General features: G+C 49.1%; 1 protein-coding gene across 2 annotated transcripts in view; it reads left to right on the top strand.

Moving 5' to 3' along the window:
* ASAP1 (ArfGAP with SH3 domain, ankyrin repeat and PH domain 1) overlaps positions 1–23791 on the top strand; it is a 349235-nt gene that overhangs the window by 305708 nt on the left and 19736 nt on the right. Inside the window, exons 19-25 of one of the 2 annotated variants that reach the window (XM_059395172.1) lie at positions 4748–4934; positions 5369–5454; positions 6760–6875; positions 7018–7085; positions 8080–8187; positions 10612–10840; positions 21247–21417. In XM_059395172.1, the coding sequence (XP_059251155.1) occupies positions 4748–4934; positions 5369–5454; positions 6760–6875; positions 7018–7085; positions 8080–8187; positions 10612–10840; positions 21247–21417 (965 nt within the window). The remainder of the gene's footprint in view (positions 1–4747; positions 4935–5368; positions 5455–6759; positions 6876–7017; positions 7086–8079; positions 8188–10611; positions 10841–21246; positions 21418–23791) is intronic. The other variant, XM_059395173.1, reaches the window with a different exon arrangement.

The following is a 23791-nucleotide window of genomic DNA, read 5'->3' as shown; positions in this document are numbered from 1 at the left end:
GCTACTTGTGGGAATTGACTCCTGATCTGTAATGGGAAAAGATGAGGAACAAAACAAACATGTATCTGTAGGTCTCCGATAAATTAGTTTGCGGTGCAGCCACACAGCAAAACACTGTGCAGATGTAAAAAGAATAAGGAGTCTGCTTACATCCCGACGTGGGACGATCTCCATTAGGAATTACCATCAGGTAGAAAAGCAAGGTTCGGAGCCCTGTACCACATATGCTGCCTTCAGGTCAGAAGGGTGGGTCAGAACCACATCAAAGTGTATTATTTGTGTATACGTGAAGAAACACGGGCACAGGAGACAGAAAAGTGCAAGAGACCTTCTCAGTAAACAGTTTGGGGCATCATTTTTATTTTGGTGTCCTGTGAATCTTTAAACCTATTTAAAAATTTTTCACATTGAATTTACACTTAAACTTTTTAAATACTGTGCATGAATAGGAAGACAGCTTCTACTAATTCCAGCTCTACTGAGCAGGGGAGCTTCTGGGACACAGACGCCCACCTGAATGTCCACCAAGCCCCTCCTTGGTCGTTCCTCAGGCACCACATCTGCCGAGCACTGAAACTGTTACGAGCCACGTGGAAGAAATGTGGTGTTTTCACTCTGAAATCATGAGATGGTGTCTCCCAGCAGGCCTCTCGGCAGTGGTCTTTCCTTGAATTCAGCAAATGCGTGCTGTCTGCTCACTGCTTGCCTCATGGTCGGTCACGTACTGGGGGAACTAGCTGTCAGCTCTGTCCTTGTGGTGCCTGCCATCTGGAGAGGAAGGTGGCTGTAAACCAAGAAGTTAGTCACGGCGTGAAAGGGTCACCAGAGAAGAGTCAGGGAAGCTGGTTGCATATTTAATACCCTAACCTAATCTCAGGGCGTCGGGCTTAACAACAGTGTTTCAGCTCTGTTCTAGCGCAGAAACACCTTGGATTCCTTTCACACGCATGAGCACAAATTACACTGAGAAGTAAGGCTTTCTAGAAGTGAATGTGATCACGGAGCAGCCACACAGAAACACGATCTGAAGGCACGCCGCAGACCGGGTGGCAGTAAGCGCGCACATACCCAGTGCAGTCGCGCCTCCGCCAGCAGTCTGACGTATTTGTGGGCCCACACCTCAGAGGCATCATTTTATGATAGACCTCATCACAGCATGGATTTATATTTCCTCTTGCTCACAAGGGAGGTGGCCCGCTCTTGCCGTCTGTTTTCCAACCTCATGTGGTCGTCTGGCCTCTGTCGGACCTTCCCTTCAAAATGCTTGTGATTCTGCAGAATCTCTAATAGAGTGATTAAGGTTCTAAACTACTGGAGCCCAGATCCTGGCTCTGTCAATTCTGAACCGTGATCTGGGGCAAGTGACCCCACCTGTCTGTGCCAACCTCCTAGGGTGTGGTAAGAACGGAAGGGGTTAAGTGAAAAGTGCTTCGAGCAGCTCCCAGCCTAGAGGGAGAACCACGTAAGGATTCACCATGACTGTCCCCACCACCAAGACCACAGTCTTCATCACGGTCCTCTTATTTAGCCAGCAGCCTTGAGGAACAAAGCAGGTCCCCTATGACACACTGTTCACTCACTCACTATTACTAAGCAACGTCTGTGTTCCTAGCACACGTAAGTGCCGATGATGCAGTAGTGAACACGACAGCTCCTGTCCTGCATTCTGACTGTGGAGAGGAGGACATGGAGATTGGTAATGGACACTCTGAAGAAAACCCATAAGGATAAGGGGGTGAAGCATAGAAGGCATTGTCCTTGGGATGGTCAAGGATCTCTGAGGACTTCACGTCGGATGAAGATCTAGAGATACGAAGGACACGCGTGGGGTGCAGGGTGAGGGGAGCGGGCCTGGCAGGGGGAACAGTGGTTGTGGGCACATTCACACAGTAACAAGAAGGTAGGTGTGGCCGGAGGGGACTGAGCTAGAACAGTGGCAGCCGATGCCACGCAAAATGGAGGTGGGACCAGGTCTCGGAGGGCCTTGTAAGTCATGAATGTTTGGGGATTTTATTCTCTATATGATGAGAAGGCTTTAAACAGAGGGAGTGACCAGAATGCTGCTGAATACCTTACCGTGCGTAGCACAGCGCCATGACAGAGAATCGTCCAGCCACAGTGTCATCAGGGCTGAGGCCGAGAAAGCCGGCAGTGGCCGGTACGGGAAGGGCAGTTGGAGGAGCGGTGCAAACAGAAACCCAGGAGAAGCTTACACCAGGCCCACGGAGAGCCACAGTGATGTGAACCAAGACAGTAGCTGGGAAGGGGTGGAAAGTAGTTGAATTCTCCTTATGTTTTGAAGAGAGAGCCAGCAGGATTTGCTAATCACTTCAAACACAGAACATTTCATTAAACTGTCCAGATGACACCTAAGGTTCGGGCCTGAGCATCTCGATAAGTAGGTAGTACCAGTGTCTGCCCCAGGGGTGGTGGGAAGGACCAGGTCTAGTGGGGACACAGGGCAAGCTTTTGTCAGCCATCGGCAGAGCTGTGGTGTCAGATTTCAGACAAGTCCATTTCCCAACCTCCCTGCGGCCCTGTCCCGTGTCAGAAAGTTTTCTGTGCCCCGGGCTGCAGCCGAGTGCCCGGAAAGAGTTAAACATCCTGCCTGTGGAGAGCGCAGGGAATTCTGCAGCTGCGGAAGTAGAGACCCAGGGCTGGAGGTGCTCGTCAGGGTGTCCTGGGGCATCCCCCAGGTACTCCCATGATACCTGAGTGTCCTTAGCATCATTTCTGCCAAATTATTTTGCAACATCTGCATGACACTCCAGTGCCAGGAAGCCTCCACAGACACCGTTGTCTCAGACTTACCTCCCATGGCTTCCTGCCCTTGATCCTCGCTCTGCCGTCTTGGGTGATACTAGAAAGGAAGCTTCTGTATGAACCCACAGCCATGTGTCCTTCTTCGTTCGTACCTACTCTTGCTTCCCTGGAAGGCAGAGGACTGGTACGACTACTGACATTTCCCAGATGAGGAAACAGGCAAAGCTTGACCCAAGGTCGTACGGATAGCATCTGATGTCGGAATTGAATCAAGCCATTTCATTCTTAAATCCAGTACTCTGCCCATCACACAGTGGCTGCCTTTCAAACTTTTTTAAAGTTGTGTGCAGTGGGAGACCAGAAGCCGGGCTTGGGCCAGTCTCTCAGGTGTCTGGAAGTCCTCCAACTGGTCACGCCATGGCCATCTTAAAAGGACTTTGACCTAAGTATAAAGGACACCTGTGAAAATAAGATCTTGGTCACTGAGCAGCATCTGCCGGTCACCAAAGGTGGTGTGCCGCCGCCAGTCCGCTCCCGCCTTCACTGCAGACCCAGAAGGAAAGGAGGCATCAGCTTGATTTTGTTTTTGTTTTTTTAATTTTTAAATCTAAAAATTTTATTTTTTTTTAAATTTTTTTATTCATTTATATGACGAAGATCACAAGTAGGCAGAGAGGCAGGCGGGGGGGGGGGGGGGGGGAAGCAGACTCCCTGCTGAGCAGAGAGCCCAATGTGGGTCTCGATCCTAGGACCCTGGGATCATGACCTGAGCCGAAGGCAGAGGCTTTAAACCGCTGAGGCACCCAGACTCCCCATCAGCTTGATTTTAAACAGTGATGTCTGGCTGTGGGATTGGGGCGGGAGAGGGGACAGCAGCAACCTCCATAGGTGCAATAGGTTTTTCTGAACAAGAAATCTTGTGTCCCATGAGTTAGAGCTTTCTCAGAAAGAAGAAAGTACCTGGTAGGTGCTGTATATTCTTTAATCCAAAATACGCCAATGAGTTATTCTCCACATTTTCAGATGAGAAAGCTGAAGCTTCTGAAGATGAAGCTGTTTGCCCAAGGTCGCACAGCCATTGTGCTGTTAGAACTAGGATTTGAATCCACAGTCCACTGACTGCTTTTTCATTGAGTGGCTCATGTAACTGGGAACATCGTGGGATAAGCTCAGGGGTGGCTGGTGCCAGTAGCATCTGGACCCTAGCTCGCTCGCCCAACTCTTCTTTCCTTTCCTCTGAGCAGACTTCTGTCTCAGCCTTTTTGCCAAAAGTGGCAGAAGTAACGATCGGGCCACTTAGGTCAGATACTCACACCAGCAGTTGCGAGGTGGGCGCAGTCCTGGAGCCTGGGACAGAACTGCAGGCAGAGAAAGGACACGTTCTTAAAGAGACATGCACACGCCCCCTCGGACTGGGGGAGCGCTACCGTGACAGTCTCCTGCTCCCAGCTGAGCCTGCAGGAAGGACAGCTCCCCTTCATTCTGGAGTTCGGTTGTTGGCCTGTGGGAGCGAATTTAAAGACTGCCTTCGTGAGCCTCAGACTCCTTACCTGTTAAAATAGGGAGTTGTGCCAGATGACTAAACTTTTTACAGCGAAGCTCTGGAAACGTCATTGGTCTTTTAGAATTGTTGTTTTAAAATTTCTTAATTTCTTTGTGTGCTTCTGGGCATCTGAATTTGAAGTAGTACACAGCCGATTTCTCAAGCCGTTGCTCAAGGTGGAAAAGAAGTCTTCTATGATCTGGGTGCCCATTAATTTTGTGACTATATATTGTTTGCACATATTCTAGCAAATGTATGAATCAGTTTCTTCATCCTGTCTGTGAGGTGATAATTTGGTCTAAAACCTGGTTTGTTTAAATCCTGAAAGGAGCCTAGGAGAGCATATCTCACTTCAAAGAGAATTGTTTTTCAGGAAAATGTCAGTTTTTCTTAGCTCGTAGAAAAAAAAATCTTTGTTCATATTGCTCTGCTCTGTTTCAGGACTGTGCGAAAAGAATATATCACTGCGAAGTATGTAGATCATAGGTTTTCAAGGAAGGCCTGTTCGTCTTCATCAGCTAAGCTGAATGAATTGCTCGAGGCCATCAAATCCAGGGATTTACTTGCACTAATTCAAGTCTATGCAGAGGGAGTAGAGCTCATGGAACCACTGCTGGAACCCGGACAGGTAAGGCTCCACTGAAATCATACAATAAAAAAGGAATGTGGAGAATGAGTTTAAAAAATAATGAGATTCAGGGCCCCTGGGTGGCTCAGTTGTTAGGACTCTGCCTTCCTGCCTTCCTTCAGCTCAGGTCACATCCCAGGGTGGTCCTGGGATTGAGCCCCGCATCGGGCTCCCTGCTCAGCAGGAAGCCTGCTTCTCCCTCTCCTACTCCCCCCGCTTACCCCCCCCCCCCCCGCCATCAAATAAATAAATAAATAAGCCTTTAGAAAAAAAATGAAATTCTAATACATTGAGTGGCCATGTCTAAATCAGGACAATTTGAAAGTAAATGGGTACTATTAGTAATTACTTTCAGGTAACTGATGTGAATAAAGCTGCTGTAGGTAAAGTAGGATATGCGATTACCCTACTTATCCTCATCCTGTCCTTTTCAGGAGCTTGGGGAGACAGCCCTGCATCTTGCCGTCCGAACTGCAGATCAGACATCTCTTCACTTGGTTGACTTCCTTGTACAAAACTGGTATGGTTTTCATTTTTCTCTGAATACGACTTGTAAGTTAACACAAACCAGTCTTCTCAGGGACCCAGATCAGGAATCAACAAGATTTTTATAAAGAACTCAGTACTATTTAGGCTTTGCAGACCATGAGGTCTCTGTCACAGCTATTCAGCTCTACCGTTATAGTGTGAAAGGAGCCATAGACTATATGAAGATGAGTGAGCATGGCCATGTTCCAATAAAGCTTTATTTATAAAAACAAATGTAGGGCCAGACATGGCCTGTGGGCTATAGTTTGGCAACCCTTGGCATAGAAGGATGTAAAATCCTGTCTCTGTCAAAACTTGCTGGATTAGAGAAGATTGAAAGAGGGAAGACTTAATAGCACAGGTCAACAGGATCTGTGAGTTTTCATTGATCATAAGTTCATTATAAAACTACAGTGTCAGGGTGCTTGGGTTGCTCAGTCAGTTAAGTATCTGTGTTTAGCTCAGGTTATGATCCTGAGGTCCTGGGACCGAGCTCCATGTTGGACTCCCTGCTCAGCAGACCCTTCCCCATCCCCACTGATGCTCTCACTTTCTCTCAAATAAATAAAATCTTAAAAAAAAAAAAAAGAAAGAAAGAAAAAAACTACAGTGTGTGTGCCTGACTCAGTAGGTAATTCAGATTTGGGACATACTAATAAGACTACAATACTGAACACAGGAAGTTTGGACTTGGCTCTATTCTTCACTGGGTAGTTCTGTAAGCCACAGATTATTAGGAGGAAGTGTAGCTCATCCAAAGGCGAATGGTCAAAATAGCAAGGGAATTTGAACCCACATATGAAATATGGTGCCTGGACACAAGCCCCGTATAAATGTCCACACGTCCTCCTTAGAGGTAGTACAGTGTGGTAGTTAAGAGTGTTGGCTCTGGGACAGGCTGCCTTTTTTCAAATCCCTGCTCTGTCTCCCATGCCCTGATAGTGTCAAAAGCAGGTACTTCATCCTCTTTGTGCCTTGGTATTTTCATCTGTAAAACAAAGGTGCTCATAAGCTACCCCACTGGGTGGTCATGAAGATTTAATGAACCAAGGTACATAAAAGCTGAGAGGGTCCCATAAGGAGGCACTCAAGCAGTGCTGGCTTGTGCTGTCGTTAGTTGGCTTATAAACATGGGTGCAATGTTAGCAGCACCCTAGCTTGCCCTGCTTGTAAGTAGGTCTCAAGCTTGACTCCATTGTTTGCACAGAAATACGTGGTTAATCTGTAGTCTTAAATTATTTATGTCCTATTTAAATCATATTTTAAGTTATACTTTTTTCTGATCATATTTTTTCAGTGGGAACCTGGATAAACAGACGGCCCTGGGCAACACGGCTCTGCACTACTGCAGTATGTACAGTAAACCCGAGTGTTTAAAGCTGCTGCTCAGGAGTAAGCCCACCGTGGGCGTCGGTAAGAGTGTGACCTGGTGTGTTAGTAACAGGGGTCAGCATCCGGTTGGCTAAAACCAAGACGATAATGATTTGTTATTGTCCGGAGCCTTTTCAAGGTCTATCTGAGATAATTATGCAGTTTTCTTTTCTCTCTGTTATAGTGAACCAGGCTGGGGAGACTGCCCTGGACATAGCAAAGAGATTAAAAGCTACCCAGTGTGAAGATCTGGTAAGCAAAACGGAGGTGGGGCATCCGTTAGACACCAGCTGCTTTGGAGTGTCGTTCTCAGAAACTGGAGTTGGGATAGAAGAAACAGATGCATCTTTCTGAACATCGACTAAAGGAATTCAGACAAGCACTAGGTCTCCATTTGAAAAGGGGGTAGAATGATGGATTTGCCATTCCTGTGTCTTTTCAGTACCCTTACGACATAGGAGCTAAAAGGCATTTGAGAGAGACGATTATCAGACAGGCTTGTGAATTAAGGTCATGCTTTTTATATGCCAGACCCTTAGGCTTTCACTGCAGCTCAGTAGTAAAGAAGAATTATTTGGAAGCCAATTCCAAAAATTGGGCAAGTCAAGTTCAGCGTATAATGATTTTCAAAATGTTAAATGCATGGCTTCCCCCACCAGCCCCATATTTCTGGTCTCGTTGGATCTCTCCTATCCCTCTGGGCCTTAGCATAGCGTGGTTCTCTTACTGGTGGGGAAGGATGAGGCAGGAAAGGTAAGTTCCATCCCCTTGAGTTTCCGCCCAGCGCCGGCTGCAGGCCAGCAGTTGTAGGTTTCTGTTCCTACAAGAACCCTGTGAGAAAGCTACAGTGCTCCCTGCCACCATCTCATGGAGAAGAAAAGTGGGCCACGGATCGAACCGGGACTGTCTGACTTAAAGGGCTTACATCTCTTACTTCACTAACTCTGATTTTGCCTTCCAGCCAGGAATTTGCACTTTTGAGGCTCATTCTTAATATTTAAGAAAGCTTTTAATTTGCAAGAGAAGCCATGTTCTCAAAATAAGAAAGCCTCTGTCTGTAATTCTGGGCAGCTCCTCGGAGCCGGTCCCTCAGCAGCCCAACCCTGTATAATCAGAGTTTTACCCTACAAACAGCTGCTGGTGATTCATTTGAAACCGAGACTGAGGTGGGATTGGCTCCGTGGTTATATAATAGTGGGATGTTTAACGCTTAAATGAACATGGTTATACCTGCTGTTCCTTTCAGCTTTCCCAGGCTAAATCTGGGAAGTTCAACCCCCACGTCCATGTGGAGTATGAGTGGAACCTGCGACAGGAGGAGATGGATGAGAGTGATGACGACCTGGACGACAAAGTGAGTTCCAACACTGCCTCTGAGTCCCTGCTGCTGGTCCCAGGTCGCCTGGACTGTGTGGCCGAGATCATTCTTCATGAGACTGGGTCTGGTCTTGTGACCTGGACCAGTTTCTTTGCTCGGTCTCTGATCCTTGTTGGGTACCATCGCTTTGTTAGGGTTCTCTGGTAAACCAGCCCCCACAGGAGGTGGTTGAAGACGGAGAGAGATGGGAATTTATTTTTAGGAGTGGCTCACGTGATTGTGGGAGCCAGTGAGTCCCCAGGGTATTACGGGCAAAGCTGGCAGGTGGGAGATTCCAGCGGAAATTGATGGTGTGGTCTTGAGTCTGGAGGTGCCGAGTCTCTTTGCAAAAGCCCTTCAACTGGGGCACCTAGGTGGCTCAATGGGTTAAGCCTCTGCTTTCGGCTCAGGTCATGATCCCAGAGTCTGGGATTGAGCCCTACATCGGACTATTTGCTCAGTGGGGAGCCTGCTTCCCCCTCCCCTCTGCCTGCTGCTCTGCCCACTTGTGATCTCTGTCTGTCAAATAAATAAATAAAATCTTTAAAAAAAAAAAAAAAAGAAAACCCTTCAACTAACTGAATGAAGCCCACCGCCATGATGGAGGGTAATCCTTTTTACTCAAAATCTAATTTAAACGTTGCAGCATCTAGACTGGTATTTGACCAAATAAATACCTGGGTACCACAGCCCAGCCAAGTGAACACATAAAATCAGCCATCAGAACAGTCCTTAATAAATAAAAAGTTGTGAGGTGTTAAGAACGTAAGTATGGACTAGGCAGTTGGAAGCAAGTTGCCTGTGCTACCTCAGATCTTCTTCACCAAAAGCAAACTATGGCATTGTTATTGCCGCATTTTACAGAAGAGAAAACTGACACACACAGATTTTGCAACCTGAAATCTCAGAGTTAGTAAAGACAGTTTGGGGATTAAACCTAGTTTTCTCTGACTCTCGTAGGTAGTTCATGACTACCTCTGAAAGTTCGTTCTTGCAGTTTTCCTCAGATATGTGGGTGGTTTTTTTTTTTTTTTAAGATTTATTTCAGAGAGAGTGAGAATGGGGCTGGGGGAGCAGAAGGAGAGAAAGAGAGAATCTCAAGCAGATTCCGCATTGAGCACGGAGCCCTGAGATAGTGACCTGAGCCAAATCCAAGAGTAGTAGGACACCCAACTGACTGCTTCACTGAGGCGCCCCACAGCAAATATGTGTGGAGCATTTCTTCTTTCCTAGGCCGCATGTAAGGAGTAGTCCCACAAGGTGTCCTAAAGACATTTCCCCACTTCGAGAAGAGATGAAGTACAACGGATAACTATTTTATATAAGAGGCTGGGGGGATGTTCAGAGAACAGAAAAATTGTCTCGGCCTTGGAAAATGGTGAAGACCTTACCAAGGAAGTACCACTGGAGATGGGTTTCTGAGGGTAGGGAGGAGCTTGCCAGGCAGAAAGTGGAGAGGAGAACACATCCAGGGAAGGAGAACAGCAGGTGTGACGGCCACGGGGTCGTGATAGAGCTGGAAGTCTGAGGACTGGTTAGAAGCACAGGGTGTGAGGTGCCTTCGGATGGTTGGGTGTGAGAGGCAGGAGGCTGCCCTGCAGAGTCAGGCAGCCCAGATAGGGAAGCACAGTATGGGCCACATTTGGCCTCTGGGCTTTCTCCAAGCCATCAGAAGCCATTTAATCAACAGAGGTGAATTGTCAGAGGAGCAGGTTTCCCCACCAGCTCTGGCCACAGTGTGGGAAACATGCCGGGGCTGAAAGCAGCTGCAACCAAGGGCCGCTCACGAGGTCTGTGCTTCCGTGGGGGCTGGTGGGCACCTACAGCAGGCAGAGGTCCCAGCTATCCACGCAGGCCTGGTGGCTCTCGGTGAACTTGAGTCTTCAGGAGTTACACAGATGCCACTGCTGTCACCAGGAGTGCAAACATGAGGGACACCTTAGAGGCCATTGATGACAGTTTAGAATCTGAAAGGTCAGGATTGGCCCACAGGTGTGAATCATCAGGACCACAGTGTGGAGGCCACTTCCTAAGGGGCTGCGAAATGAAAAGGGAGCGAGGACTCAGAACTCTGACCGGAGAGGGTTGAGCAGGGAAGGAGCACACTGTAGGGATCACACATGGTGGGAGAGCAGTTCAGTGCTGGTGAAGTGCCTTCCAGAGGGCAGGGGACTGTTTAGTTAAAGGATACATCGTTGACCATGCTCTTCGGCTTCTGAATATTTCTGATTGTGTGTGACTAGTGTGACCCTGATAAAGGTGAACTGAGAATCAGGAGGGCAAGAACCGCATCCCTCCTCTTGGGCTGGGTCGTGGCTGACCTCAGAGCATGCAGAGCCACAGGAGCCCCCTGTCCCGACGGAGCCTGAAGCGTAGCCCTCCATGAAGACCTCACCCCCTGCACTGTTATGTCTCCCGCAGCCGAGCCCCATCAAGAAAGAGCGCTCCCCGAGGCCTCAGAGCTTCTGCCACTCCTCCAGCATCTCTCCCCAAGACAAGCTGTCACTGCCGGGATTCAGCACTCCGAGGGACAAACAGCGGCTCTCCTACGGCGCCTTCACCAACCAGATCTTTGTCTCCACAAGCACAGACTCGCCCACGTCACCGACCACAGAGGCGCCTCCGCTGCCTCCTAGAAACGCCGGGAAAGGTACGGACTTTGAGAAGGGTTCCACAACTCCCTCCTCAAAGCGCGTGGTCTGCGCAACTTTGAGGTAAAAATCGCAAGGTGCATCCCAGTGGCAGAGCACAGAATGTGATGTCAAGGACAGCTTGAAATAGGGGCCTTGCCATCTGCTACCGACAGGAGGGTGGTATTATGGGCATTCCTCATGTGTCATGCTGTGCTCTCCTCACAAAAGTCCTGTGAGGTGTACACTTTAGTGCCCATTTTACAGATGAGGAAACTGAGGCTTATGGAGGTAGAGTGACTTGCCCAAGGTCACACAGCCTATAAGTGGGAGAGCTGCAGTTCATTCCAAGGGCCACTGGGCGCCAAACCTGTCTTGTTTGTTGTGTGATGTAGTGTGCAATTGCAGTTCTTCAAAAAGTTAACTTTTCTCTACACTAAGCCGTCTGTCTGCTGGAGATGTTCGTAGGAATAGCAGTAGTTAGTAGTTGCGAAGCAGTTGCTTTATGACAGGCCCTAAGGCCAGTGCTTCTTATTCTGTGCTCAGAAAATGAGGTGGGTCCTACAGTTGCTGGGATTGTGTGGACTGGGAGACTGTGGTTCAGAGATGGTTGAGTGACTGGCCTCATATTTCCAGATCTCGGGGATTCTAATCCAGGCCTGTATGACCTGAGCCTACTCTCCTGACCTTTCTGATGAGGATTGTTTTTCCATGAGATACTACCTGGGAAAACTTCTACCCACAAGAGGTGCATTGTGTAGTGCACTGTCCAAAGCCTTCGCCAGGCTGGCACTGAGGGCTGATGGTCCACCACCCTGGCCTGTGGCAACGACGTGCTTGTCCTGTATCCTACATCCACAGAGAGTGTCCAGCTCTGAACGTCTGTGTGTTCCCGCCAGTAGGGCAACGAGTCGAGATGCAGAAATGGCAACATTCAGGAGTCACCCCAGCCCGGGGGAAGCTTGGGGTTTGGTCTCGGCCAGCGAAGGCAAGCGCAGGCTCCCCTGTGTGCTCAGCCCGTGCTCACACAGGTTCCGAGGGCCCCTCCGTGCACAATGCCGTGCCTATTTGAATCACACTGGGCCTATTTTCTGAGAAATGTGAGCTTTATTCAGAACAGTGTTTTTTCAGAGCTCATTCTCCATTGAAAAGTGTTATAAATGGGAGCTGTGTTCTTAGAGGGACCCCAAATGGCCTCATAGATCATAAAATAGTGGAGAAAATGCTAAAATAAGGTTTTGGCTTGAACAGTGCTCATCAAAGATAACTAGCGACCATAGGGGAAGAGTGACAGACAGCACACGTGAGCCGTGGTTTGACCCGCCAGTGTTTCTCTTACCCTTCCAATACATTACACACTAGAATGTACATAATAAGGTTTCGGATTCCTTACTCAAACACGAGTCTCTCGTGTTACAGATGTGGGCAGCACGATGGGAGTGCTGTGTGGCTGCCCCCTCTGCATAATCCTGTCCCCCTGTTAGAATAGCAATTGGATAAGACCAGAGATCTCCCTTTGTGGACCCCAGAGAGGACCACAGAGAACCTCCAGACCAGATAAAATAATTGAAGAAAACGCTGGAAGGGACCATATCCTCTGACCCTGGTTACCAACATAGTAGTGATCACCTCTCTAGACAGGGTGGGCTTGTACCTGTCAGAGAACCTCCAGGTGACTGAGAATCTTGGAGGAGGTTTGCAGGAGAGAAGGAACCAGCGTCCTAGTGACCAAGAGGCTGCCTCACCTTCCTACACCCCTTTCTGGAATATTATCTCAGGGGGCCACAGAAACCCATAAAATAGTCTGTCTGACTCGATGCCAAGCATCTGCCTTGAATAAATTCTAACTAGCGCTTTACCAGAGGCCCAGAAAACAAAGACCAAATATATTAAGTGATCCAGCTGCTGAAACAAGTGCTCAGAGACTTGACCATGGCCACTGTGGTCAGCCCCAGACAAGCTACTTCCCCCAAGGCCCAACCCCCCAAAATCCCGACACAGAGAAGAGAAACTCCTCTCTGCTGGAAGCCGAGGGCTCTTGCAGGCTGCTTGTAGCGGGACGTCAGATGCGGGGAGACAGAAGCCGCACAGGCTTCCCCTGGACTTTCTAAGGGGCCTGAGATGGTCCTGTGCCCTGCAGCTAGCCTGGCTCGCGTGCCCTTCCATTTGGAAAAGCGATCATGTTTAGAATGGAGATCTTAGAAGACATTGTTATAAATCAGCTGACTCTGTGCAGAGATAATCCTCCTCTGTTTTGTGGCCCTTATGTGTTTTTCATTTCACTCTGTTGAGCTGGTAGAACCGTTTGCATGAAAACAAGGACATCTTGACTGTCATTTGGTTGCTCATTTTCCATGGAAGTGATGTCGTGGTCTCTGCTTGCAGCAGTGGTCATTTCCACACTGTGAATTTAGGGCTTGGATGGAGGGTGGCTTCCGGCGAGGCATAGCAGACACTCAGGATAAAGTCCCACTAATAAGAGGAGTATAGAGGGGAGAGGGGGAAGTGATTATTCTAGTCAGCACAGGAACATTCAAGAATCTCCAGCTGCCTCCTCAGAACGCAGGGAAGTTTGACCTAAATCGCCATCAAGCAAAGCCCCCTTGTGCTTACGCAGGTGTCCGTCAGTGTGGGGAGACGGCAGCTCAGCACCCCAATCTCACCACCCTTGAGCCCTAGACACATTTTCCTGCCTGCCCTCTTAGGATGTGAAGTCCAGTGAGAGTTCGTGAAAGCTCTAGGATTAAGCATGCAGTCGTTTCTCCCTCGTGATCAGCACCTGCCCCCCACCCCACACTGTACAGTATGTTTGTTTAGACTTGAAATTCTTCAGGCTTGCCAAGATTGGTTTGTTTTTCATCTTTGAACAAAAAATTCATGTCCTAGAACTTGGGTTTTAGAGAGCTGGGGGGATGCTCAAAGGTGATCACAGTCTGCTGCCCATTGTACAGCTAGGGAAACTGAGCCCGGGAAAGGGTGAGGAACTGATTTCCGGCCACACAGTGGCTATTAGTGGGTGGAAGGTAAAAATGTCCCTTAAGACTCGTCAGACCAGTTTGACCTTCTGGTTTCTTCTTCCCCACGTTGAGGAAGGTGCTTGATCTCTGTCTTGCCTTCCTCGTGATCTTGTCCTCAGAATCCAGTGAGCCAATATGGTGAGAAAGCATTCTGTAACAGGCAAAGCCCTGAAGTCCTGGGCAAGGCGCCCCTGGGACTGTCGGGCTGTGGCCACAGACGTCTCTAGAACATGGAGGACCACGGGGAGCAGTATGGTGCCACACAACCCATCCCCCAGAGCAGGGACTGGAGACAGACACTGCGTGATTGTGGTTGGCTGGTTTGATTTAACTGTTTGTGAGTGACTTTAAGCTGGAGAGCTGCGATTTTCTCCTGTCGTCCGCTTGCACGTCTGTACCCCACAGCAACGCAGACTCGGGGTGACACGAAAGGTTATATAGGTTAATGGGGTATATGGGCAGCATCTAGCCGAGCACCTAACAGAGTGGGCGCCCAGAGAGGGGCCCGCTGCTGACACTGTACCACATGGCTCCTTGGCTCCAAAAGAAGCTGTTTGGGGAGAAAAGGCGCCAGGGTGATGTCCCCCCAGTCTCACGAGCAGGGGCTCTGACGCCAGCTGCTTAACGCAGGCATCATGTACTCAAGGAAGGCAGTCGTTAGGTGAATGAATGATGAGTCTGGCCTCGGGACGCTTACTTGACTTACTTACAAGAGCTGACTTTCCAAGCTTTAAGAAACACAAAGCGCTGATATGTTGCTGTTTCCTCCATCTGTTGGTGGAGTCGGGACCGCGGAATCTGACATTAAGCAGCGCCTGTGAATATCAGGCGAGCGCCTGTATGACCTCTGGGTGCGCTTGAGACGCGTTTTCGGTGACGTGGCTTCCTGCTTCGGACAGGCTGCAGCCTTGGTCTGAGCCCCCAACAGGCAGTGACGGCCCCGCACCGTGCTCGAACCACAGAGTGGGGACCACGTGGCACCCCCCATCTGCCGAGGTGAGGAGACGAAGTACCTCGTGATCCCAGAGCAAAGCTGGAGAGCACCACGCATCTGAGCCACATCCCTCTGTGAGCCACGCTGCGGGGCCAACCTCCCTCCCCCTCCTGCAGGAAGCCTCCTGCCCTGGCCCTCCCCGAGAGACGGGGCTCCTGCGAGCGCGCTCATCCTCCCCCTGCCCTGGGCTCTTCAGTGTGGAGCTGAGTTTGCCAAGCTTCAGGGTCTTGGTGTGGGAACCATGCTTGGGCCTGTACCATGCTGGCGCGCTGCTCAGAGACTGTGAAGTCATGTCTGTGGTGACCAGCGCGTGCGAGCCTTCCACCGCCGGGAACGTGTTCGATCCTCCCGGATGCATTCGGCGGCCTTGGGTGCCACTGGGGGAGCCTGAGGGGAGCAGGAGGGGCGGGGAGTCTTCCTTTTGCTCTCCTGCAGCACAGGGGCTGCGAGTGAGCTGGCCTGCACCCCTGGCATGGAGAGGGAGCGCTGTGTCTGTGCTTGCTGAGTGAATGCACAACAGCAGGTCCGTGAAAAGCATGTCCCGGAAATGTGTGGCCAGGCAGGGGGGGACTCTCCTAAAACGACTCCAGTATCTTGGGGGTGTGATGGTGGACTCGCTGAAAGTCTTTCTACAGAATGTGTGCAGCTTATGGCCAAACAGTCATGTGAGCATCTTAGACAGCGTTTCTACGGCTATCATGCGAGGCCCATGGCGGTCAGCAGAGAGGCGGGGCGGGGGGGCAAGAAGAAGCTTCCTCCACACGCAAAGCCGCCGCCGTCAGGGTGTGTTGCGGGATGATGACCGCTGGCCTAGGAGTGGTTTTCCTAGTAGCAGCGTTATTCCTATGCTCTTGACTTTACACTTTAAATGGATTTTTTTTTTAACCTCATAGGAAGATCACCATTTGAGTGGCTCTATATCGAAGCATCCCAAGGACTGTCATCACTGATCCGTGTTGATTTTTTGTGGGTTTTTTGGCCTATTTTTGTCAGTTTCCTCGATCCCTTTTAAAGCATGGCATATCTGTCCTCTTGCACTGGCCACTTGCAGGCCAAGAGCATGTCTGGGATTCTGGCCCTCAGGGGTGGCCACTTGGCACAGGCTCACTAACAAGTCACCGACTGCCACCTGTGGACAGGGAAGCAGAAGGATTGTGTTGTGCTTCTTGTATGCGAGACGTCTGAGTAGTTAGGAAAGAACCACCCTTGGGCCCCTGAGTCCAGGCACTGTGCTGTTAGTTTCCGGGGTCCTAGAAGGAGGGTGAAGGATGGGGACCAGCCCGTGCCGCACAGTACGCAGCGCGGCATCACTCCTGCATCACCCGCCGTGCCGGAGCCCTGCCCAGCCTGCTCCTGACTGTGCGCGTCCCCCTGCTCTCTACCGCACCTTGCCGTGCCTCTGTTTCCCCACCCGAGTGCAGTGATCATGGTGCCTCCCTACTACACACAGGGCCCTTCTCAGCAGAAATACACTGTGTCTTTATCTACTTTTTTTTAAGATCTTACTTATTTCTAAGTAATCTCTGCACCCAGTGTGGGATTCAGACTCAACCCCGAGATCAAGAGTCTCACGTTCCACTGACAGAGCCAGCTGGGCGCCCCATCTATAACTCTCTAAAGCAGCAAACCTTTCAGGTCCATACTGTGAAAAGCATTTGTCTTTTCCAGAGCTGTATATAGATAGAATTTCTGCTGTTGTCACTTACTATCTGTGGCATGGTGTGTTTAGAACATGTACATTGTATTTCCGTGTTTTCAGAGATCATCAAGATAGTTTTTAAAGCCGTCTTCTGGGTCTTGTTGTTTTTTTTTTTTTTTTTTTTTACTTAAAATTTTAAAGATGTACTTTAATTTGGCCTCCCAGCTTGGCAGACCCTCTGGGTGGTTTGTTTCACTAAAAACCAAATGTACAAGGACAATGAGAGAGCATCCTCCTGAGATATGCCATGAATGAGCTCCATAGACTTGTATTGTGTTCACAATGTGCCAGGCACTGAGCGACATGAAGACGACATGAATCCTACCCCAAGGGAGCTTTCAGCCTGGGAAGGAAGAGAAAATCCAGCTTTAATGCAACATAGAGAATACTGAGAGCCATTTCGCTTTGTGGTGGATAAGTCACAGATAACAGCCGTTGCCCCGGGTAAAGGGGAGGCTTAGAGAAGGCTCTGGATGAGGTTCCAGCTGGGCTGACCCCTCACCGATAGGCACAGAGGTGAGGAGAGAACACAGTCAGGCACGAGTGTTCTGGTCAGGGACATGTAGGGCCATTCGCAGGGGGACAGCAGGGTATCATCAAGGATCAGTGCCTGGCCTGGAGTCACAGAGAGCTGGACTCGTGCATGTGAGTGGCCGGTTTCCTAAACTCTGAGCCTTGCGTCTCACCTCCTACCGGTGGGTGATCACCACAGCAGTGCTGCTTTTACTCAGTAAATGACAGGTCTGCAGAATTTAGGGGATGTAGGGGGAGATTTGAAAAGCATGCCAATGGTGATTTCAGTTAGGAATGGATTTTTTTAAAGTATGTATTTTGGCATACATGCATGTTTTTCAGAAGGACAGTTTTTCCAGGCTCGGTAGATACATTTCCTTGTTGTTGACGATCGAGTCCTATCTCATGAGGTTTCGTGTAAACCACCTCTATAGTCCATGAATTTATTACTGTCCTGTCAGGCGGCTTTCGTGAAGAGAGGAAACAGCAGTTCCTGGGAAGGTCTAGCCACAGACTTTTGTGAGTCCCCACGGTTGGGCCCAGGAGTGTAGAGCCAGGGCTTTGCAAACTGTCCAGAGGGAGCATAGTGGCTTCGAGATGGGCAGTGCCCTCAAGTGCGAGCTTCCTGAGCCCCAGCCACACGCTGGGCACACGTCTGAGCTATAGACCTCCGTTAGGGCCTCCCTGAGCTGACGACATGGAGGTGGTCGTGGCAGGGCAGCCCCCAGGAAGCCAGTGGACATCTCTGGAGCTAGAACATCCAAACAGAGTGACTGGGAGGGCTCATGGGATTGCGAACGAAACACACCATCTGGGAAGGAGCAGGGGGCTCACTGTCTCCTCTGAGAAGACCTTCTAAAAATTTCCTTCCCCTCAGAGTTATTTATAGAAGCTCTCGAACCTTTTTAGAGCCATATTTTTAAGAAAGAAGATAATTTGACATAATAGTATTAGTGGCAAATGAGGAGTGGGACACTTTCTCTTATTTCCACGGGCCCTGGCAGGCCCTTCGAGAGTCACCTCCAGTCCTCCCCACCCTGTTAATCTTGCTTCCCACCATTTTTGTGTTTGATGTTGTATTCATTCTATTTGGTTTTGTTTTAGCTTTCTTTAGCCTGTCAGGATTGCTTCCTTCCTAAGTCAGGACTTAGATTATTTTGCATAAAACATCCCCTTTAGTGGTTGAGACTAATTATTAATTTTAAAAGTCTTCTGAGATCTTTACATCTTTTTTGTTTTGTTAAGATTTTATTTATTTGATAGAGAGCACAAGCAGGGGAGCAGCAGAGGGAGAAGGAGAAGTGGGCTCCCCACTGAGCAGGGAGCCTGACATAGGGCTTGATCCCAGGACCCCAGGATCAAGACCTGAGCCAAAGGCAGAGGTCACTGACGTCTTCACTGACTGAGCCATCCAGGTGTCCCTGAGATCTTTAAATCTTAAGAAAGTTTAAGTCTGCTTTCTGGGACCTCATATAGAGTCTTTCCACCTTTTTCTAACTCGTGCCCTGCCAGCCAGATTTTATAGCTCCCTTTCTATAGCTGCGATCACAAAACAGCAGGTGGGTCTGATGTGTGTATGTTTGCTGGGGATGAAATTACAATATTATATATTTCTTTTAAAACTTAACGTGTCCCTGCTATTTCCCCCCTATTTCTAGTCTTTGGTTGGGCACCCTAAGTGAAACCCTTGTCTTCCTTAAAAAGTTAGAAATAACAGTTCATCTGTCCGTTTACCCAGCACTAACATTCCTAAATGCAGCTTACTCTAGACTAGACCAGAAAAAACCCTGGCCCTGATAGAGTTACAGTCTGGTTGGGAGACAGTCAGTAAACAAGGAAACAATCAATATTTGATTACAGATAAAGAAAAACAAAGGATATAATCCTGCAAAGAACACTGGTCCCTTCATTTCTGAAATGCTAGTTCAGGAGGCTGGATTTTGCTTGGTTCCTGGTTACAGGATGACTCTGTGGTCAGATCACTTCTGATCAAGTACACACTCAGCTTTGCTCAGAGACACAGCCCCATTAGTGCCTTATCTTTGGCAATTTTTGTTTCCAGGCAGGATTTGGACCGGATGCAGTGAGTTTTAGATGGGCTGCATCAGAGGATCCCTAGGTGGCGATAAAGATGAGATGCTGGAGAATTTCATCATCCCTAGTCTCTGTTCTCCATGTATTTGCAAGAGGAAAGTTAACACTTCCTAATACTGAGCGTTGGCTGCTGTTGTCGGTGTTGCTTTATGCCCAGAACACAGAGCCCAGTCCTGGCTTTCATGAACAGCAGAGTGAGATGGGCAAGCACTGTGCCAGTCCCAGAGACCTGCACTGTCGGCTCCACACCCCATGGCCGTGAAACCTTACACGCTCCAGATTCCTGCTTCCTAGACTGCAGAGGGGGGCAATAATGAGAATTCAAGGGAACTAGCCTGAATGAACACATTTTTTTTTAAGATTTTATTCACTTATTTTAGAGAGATGCACATGCACATGCTCGTGGGGAGCAGGGGGAGGAGTTAAGGGAGGGGGGATAATCTACAGCAGATCCTGCACTACTATCCCATAATCCTGAGAACACAACCTGAGCCGAAAGCAAGAGTCAGATGCTCAATCGAATGAGCCACCCAGGCAACCCACAGACACATTTTGAAAAGTGCAAATCATTAGAAGGCTGTAGTAGTGGTCACTTTATTGTTATGAGATGGCTTCTGAAACTGCAGGACTGGTACCCTAGCCTTTTTTTAACTTGGAGTTAACAGTAAGGTTCCATCAGGTATCACATTAGTAGGACAGAGGGGGTAACCTATAAAGCTCAGCCCGTCGTATCTGGAAACCAATGATGGTCTTACTGAGATTGTTGGTTCTGATCTCCAAGGCGAGACTAACTCTGAGAATCACTGGTCTAAGTCAGTGCTGGTGCTGACTGGGAGTCAGTAAGGGGAATAAAAGGCTTATTTTACCAAGGAAGGAAGCCAGATTACTACTATTAATCTTTCCTTTTAATATACAGAATGTAAAAAGCTCTTTGGAGCCTTTCTGGATCACCAGGTTTCTACTCTCCTGTGTTAAAAATTTGGTGTGGCAGTATTCTTAGCTTTTTTTGGTTTCTTTCCTTTTTTGATTTTTGGGTTTTGTTTTTGTTTAGTGGTTCTTGTTGGTTTTTTGGGTTTGTTTGTTTGTTTGTTTTTTCATCTTAACTGCTTGCAGAAACAGTTTTCCATGAACACAGTTAAACTGTGCACCTGGGAATGCTCCAGAAAGAGAAGCTTGCCACGGTGCCCAGCATACAGTGCTTGGTGCCCACCAGCCACCTAGCGTCACTTTGAATAAACAAAACTAATACCATAATACTAATTCCAGAACCGCTCTTAAAAACAAACTCCATTTTTTTTCTTAAAACATTAGGTCAAAAACCTCAGGGTTTTGCAGTAGTGGTTTTGTGTGTGTGTGTCTGGAATATTAACCATTACTGCCATCCCGTCTTTACCTCTGGAGAAAGTTGAGCCTTTTTTTACATGATAGAAATCAGGGTCTGCTCTGTGTAACTTATTCAGGCTTCCAGTAGGTGGTTTGTGATTCCTAGAACAACTCAGAATTGAAGGATAAAAGAGTTTTTGAATTTCTCTTTTTCCCAGATAATTCTTTACTTTGGATCATTCTTCATTCTTGATAAAAGTTATTTAAAAAAAAAAAAAAACTTCAGGCAAAGATAAGTGACTAAAAGAAAAAGTTGTAATGGAGAGAAAAACCTCTTTTGTGAACATTTTTAGGTCCCACCCTGTGCCCCCTGAAGGGCTAGCCTATACTCTGTTCTTTCTCCATTGATTTTGCTGGTAGTGTTGTGTGCCTTCTTCCTCAGTAGATGTTGTGATGGTCCCACTAAATTATTCATTTAAAAATGTATATTTTATTTTTCCTGTGACACCTAAATGAGGATCTTAACCCCATTAGCCTTCCATGAGATTGGCATTCCCTTAAAAGCACACACTTCCCTTTCTTTTCTTGTGATTTTTTTTTTTTTAATTTTACCAGCAATTTTGAAACCCCTGTTTGTGAACTACCGAGTTGATGGAATTGGCCATATCCAGCTTTGCGCTTTGTCTGTGTACGGCACCATATTTGGTGTGTGGAAGTAACTGCATACAGGCTCTTCTGTCTGTGAGACTGGGATTAACCTTCCTGCCCCATTCGATTCCTTTCTAGGTCCAACTGGCCCACCTTCAACACTCCCTCTAAGCACCCAGACCTCTAGTGGCAGCTCCACCCTGTCCAAGAAGAGGCCTCCTCCCCCACCACCCGGACACAAGAGAACCCTATCCGACCCTCCCAGCCCACTACCTCACGGGCCCCCAAACAAAGGCGCAGTTCCTTGGGGTAAGTCATCCTAAAGTCAGGGCCAGCAGCGTGTGGGGCACAGCGGGCATTGGACACCTAGCATATTCGACAAACGGGCCAGACTGCACGCACGCCGGATGAGGGCTTGGATACACACGGGTGTGATTGTACTCGAGGCCAAGAAGCATCCTGGAAGATCTCTAGGATCGTTTAAAAACCAGGGCAGTACTACAGTGCTGAGCACTCCCTGTGCACCAGATACGGTGCTCGGAAACCTCTTCCAGTCACAGTCGCAGCCGTGCGGCAGCTTATTGTCAGCCTCATTTACAGACGAGGAAACAGAGGCTCAGAAAAGCAAAGTCACCCATTCTCACAACAGCCAGAGTATCTGTCAGAAGGTTTGCTCAACATGTAAATCAGACACAGTCCCTTCTCGCCTGTAAAGCTTTCCTGGTGTGCTTCAGGGTGAATGCCAGCCGCTTGGCCCAGGATCTAGAGGACCCTGCAGGGGCGGGGTGGGGGGGCTGCTGACCCTCCAGCACTCGCCCTCCGCTCAGGCCGCACGGCCTCTTCACTGCTCAGGCACACCAGGCTCCCCGCAGCCGTGTCCTGCTCTCGAGAGGCTGGCTCCCTTCCCCCTCGTTAAAGGAGCTTCCTCCCCCCCACTTCCTTCAGAGCACCTCATCACCGTGGATTAGTACTCTGTGTTTGCTTCTCGGTCTCTCTAGAATGTAAGCTCCACGAGAGCAGGGACTCCAACCGTCTCTCGTGTCTGCAGGGCCTAGCGTCGAGCCCGCGTGTGGTAGGTCCTCCGTCATCACTGACGGTGAATAAATGTGCACAACTGACCACAGACAAAATTACACCCACAAGGCACGTAGTTTCCATCTTTCCTAACTTTGTAGTTCCCCAGAACTCCTTACTAGCCAAGCAACAATTCAAGTCAAGAACCAAGAGTCTCTGCAGAGCCCAGACAAAGATCACAAGGAGGCAGAGAGGTGGGCAGAGAGAGAGGAGGAATCAGGCTCCCCGCTGAGCAGAGGGCCTGATGCAGGGCTCAGTCCCAGGACCCGGGGATCATGACCTGAGCCGAAGGCAGAGGCTTAACCCACTGAGCCACCCAGACGCCCCTGCCCCTGAGTTTCGTCGTGGCTTCTTTTCCTTGGGTTTCGGGCTGTAACTGACAGGTAATTCAGCTGAATGCATTAGAGGGCCTCTTCAAAAGCCTGCGTGAAGGTGTTGCAATTCTTTTGGGTTTTTGGAAAAAGCCGCACTTGCCCAAATGCAGGTTGGTGCACATCTGTCATCCGGCCGTGGCACCACAGTGGGTGCGCAAACATGTCTGTGTGGCTGGCCATTCCCTCCGTATGCGTGCGTGCCCGTCGTGTGGGCCATCTCGACCCATCTGCTCAGGAAGCCCATGGCCTCGTGAGGAAGACAGGCGAGCCAGTGAGTGAGTGTTCTTGACCATGAGGGCTGACGTGTTAACAGAATGCTGCGGAAATGCTGAGAAATGGTGTCAGGCCACAGGGGAAGGCCACACAGAGGAGGAGACATTTGTGGAGGGTGACAGCTCGGATCCCCGGTGAGACACGCCAGGGAAGAGCAGTGCAGGCTCCCGAACACACACACACCGGCGTGTCATATGTGACCTTGACCTGTCCACAGTTGCTATCCCCGCCCTTCAGGCATCCCCAGGTTTCATCTAAGAGGACTTTCCAAACCCAGTAACATTCAGCTGAAGGTCAGACCCGTGCAGATTTTCATACCACAAATCATAAACTCTCTTTTCCCAATTCCACTAAACGTCAATCCTGTTGTTCATCAGTTTTTCTGTGTAAAGTCGCCCTACAGGCTCAGTCAGTCTACAATTAATTTTACAGAATTCCTGTTTTTTGGCTTAGAAATCATCGCTTTCTTAGATTTCTTACTCATCACTCAGTAGCAGACCTAGTAGCTGCTGGGCTTTTTTTTTGCTTTTAATGGGAAAGCAACATTTTTCAGTAAGAAACACAGTCACCACTAGCCTTTCGAAAACGGGGCCCTGAGCCATCTGCTGGCAGCTCTCCGCAGCGAGAGTCTCCCACCTGTGACCAGCCGTGAGGGGGGAAAGCCAGAATCTGTCTGTGGCACAGTGACAGTGCTCCACACACAGGCTTCGGTGGTCACTCACAGACAACTCTAGTAGTTCTGAGACTGTCAGGGCCGTTCTTTCTAAGGTGATGCGTGAGATATACTTCAAGGCCTGGTCTGTCCCTACCTATGTCCCGCTGACGTGATGTTCCAGAAACCGGAAGTGGGATCCAGACTGCTGATGAAACCGGGATCAGTCTCCTCGTCAACATTGGTGATGCCTACAGCTTCCCTCTGTGGACCTGCCGTTAGGATCTGGGCCCAGGGAGTGGATACCGGC

The sequence above is a fragment of the Mustela nigripes genome, chromosome 3, assembly GCF_022355385.1.
Source record: "Mustela nigripes isolate SB6536 chromosome 3, MUSNIG.SB6536, whole genome shotgun sequence".
NCBI lineage: Eukaryota > Metazoa > Chordata > Mammalia > Carnivora > Mustelidae > Mustela > Mustela nigripes.
Note: the sequence above shows the minus strand (reverse complement) of the source record. Positions and strands in the feature narration are given on the sequence as shown.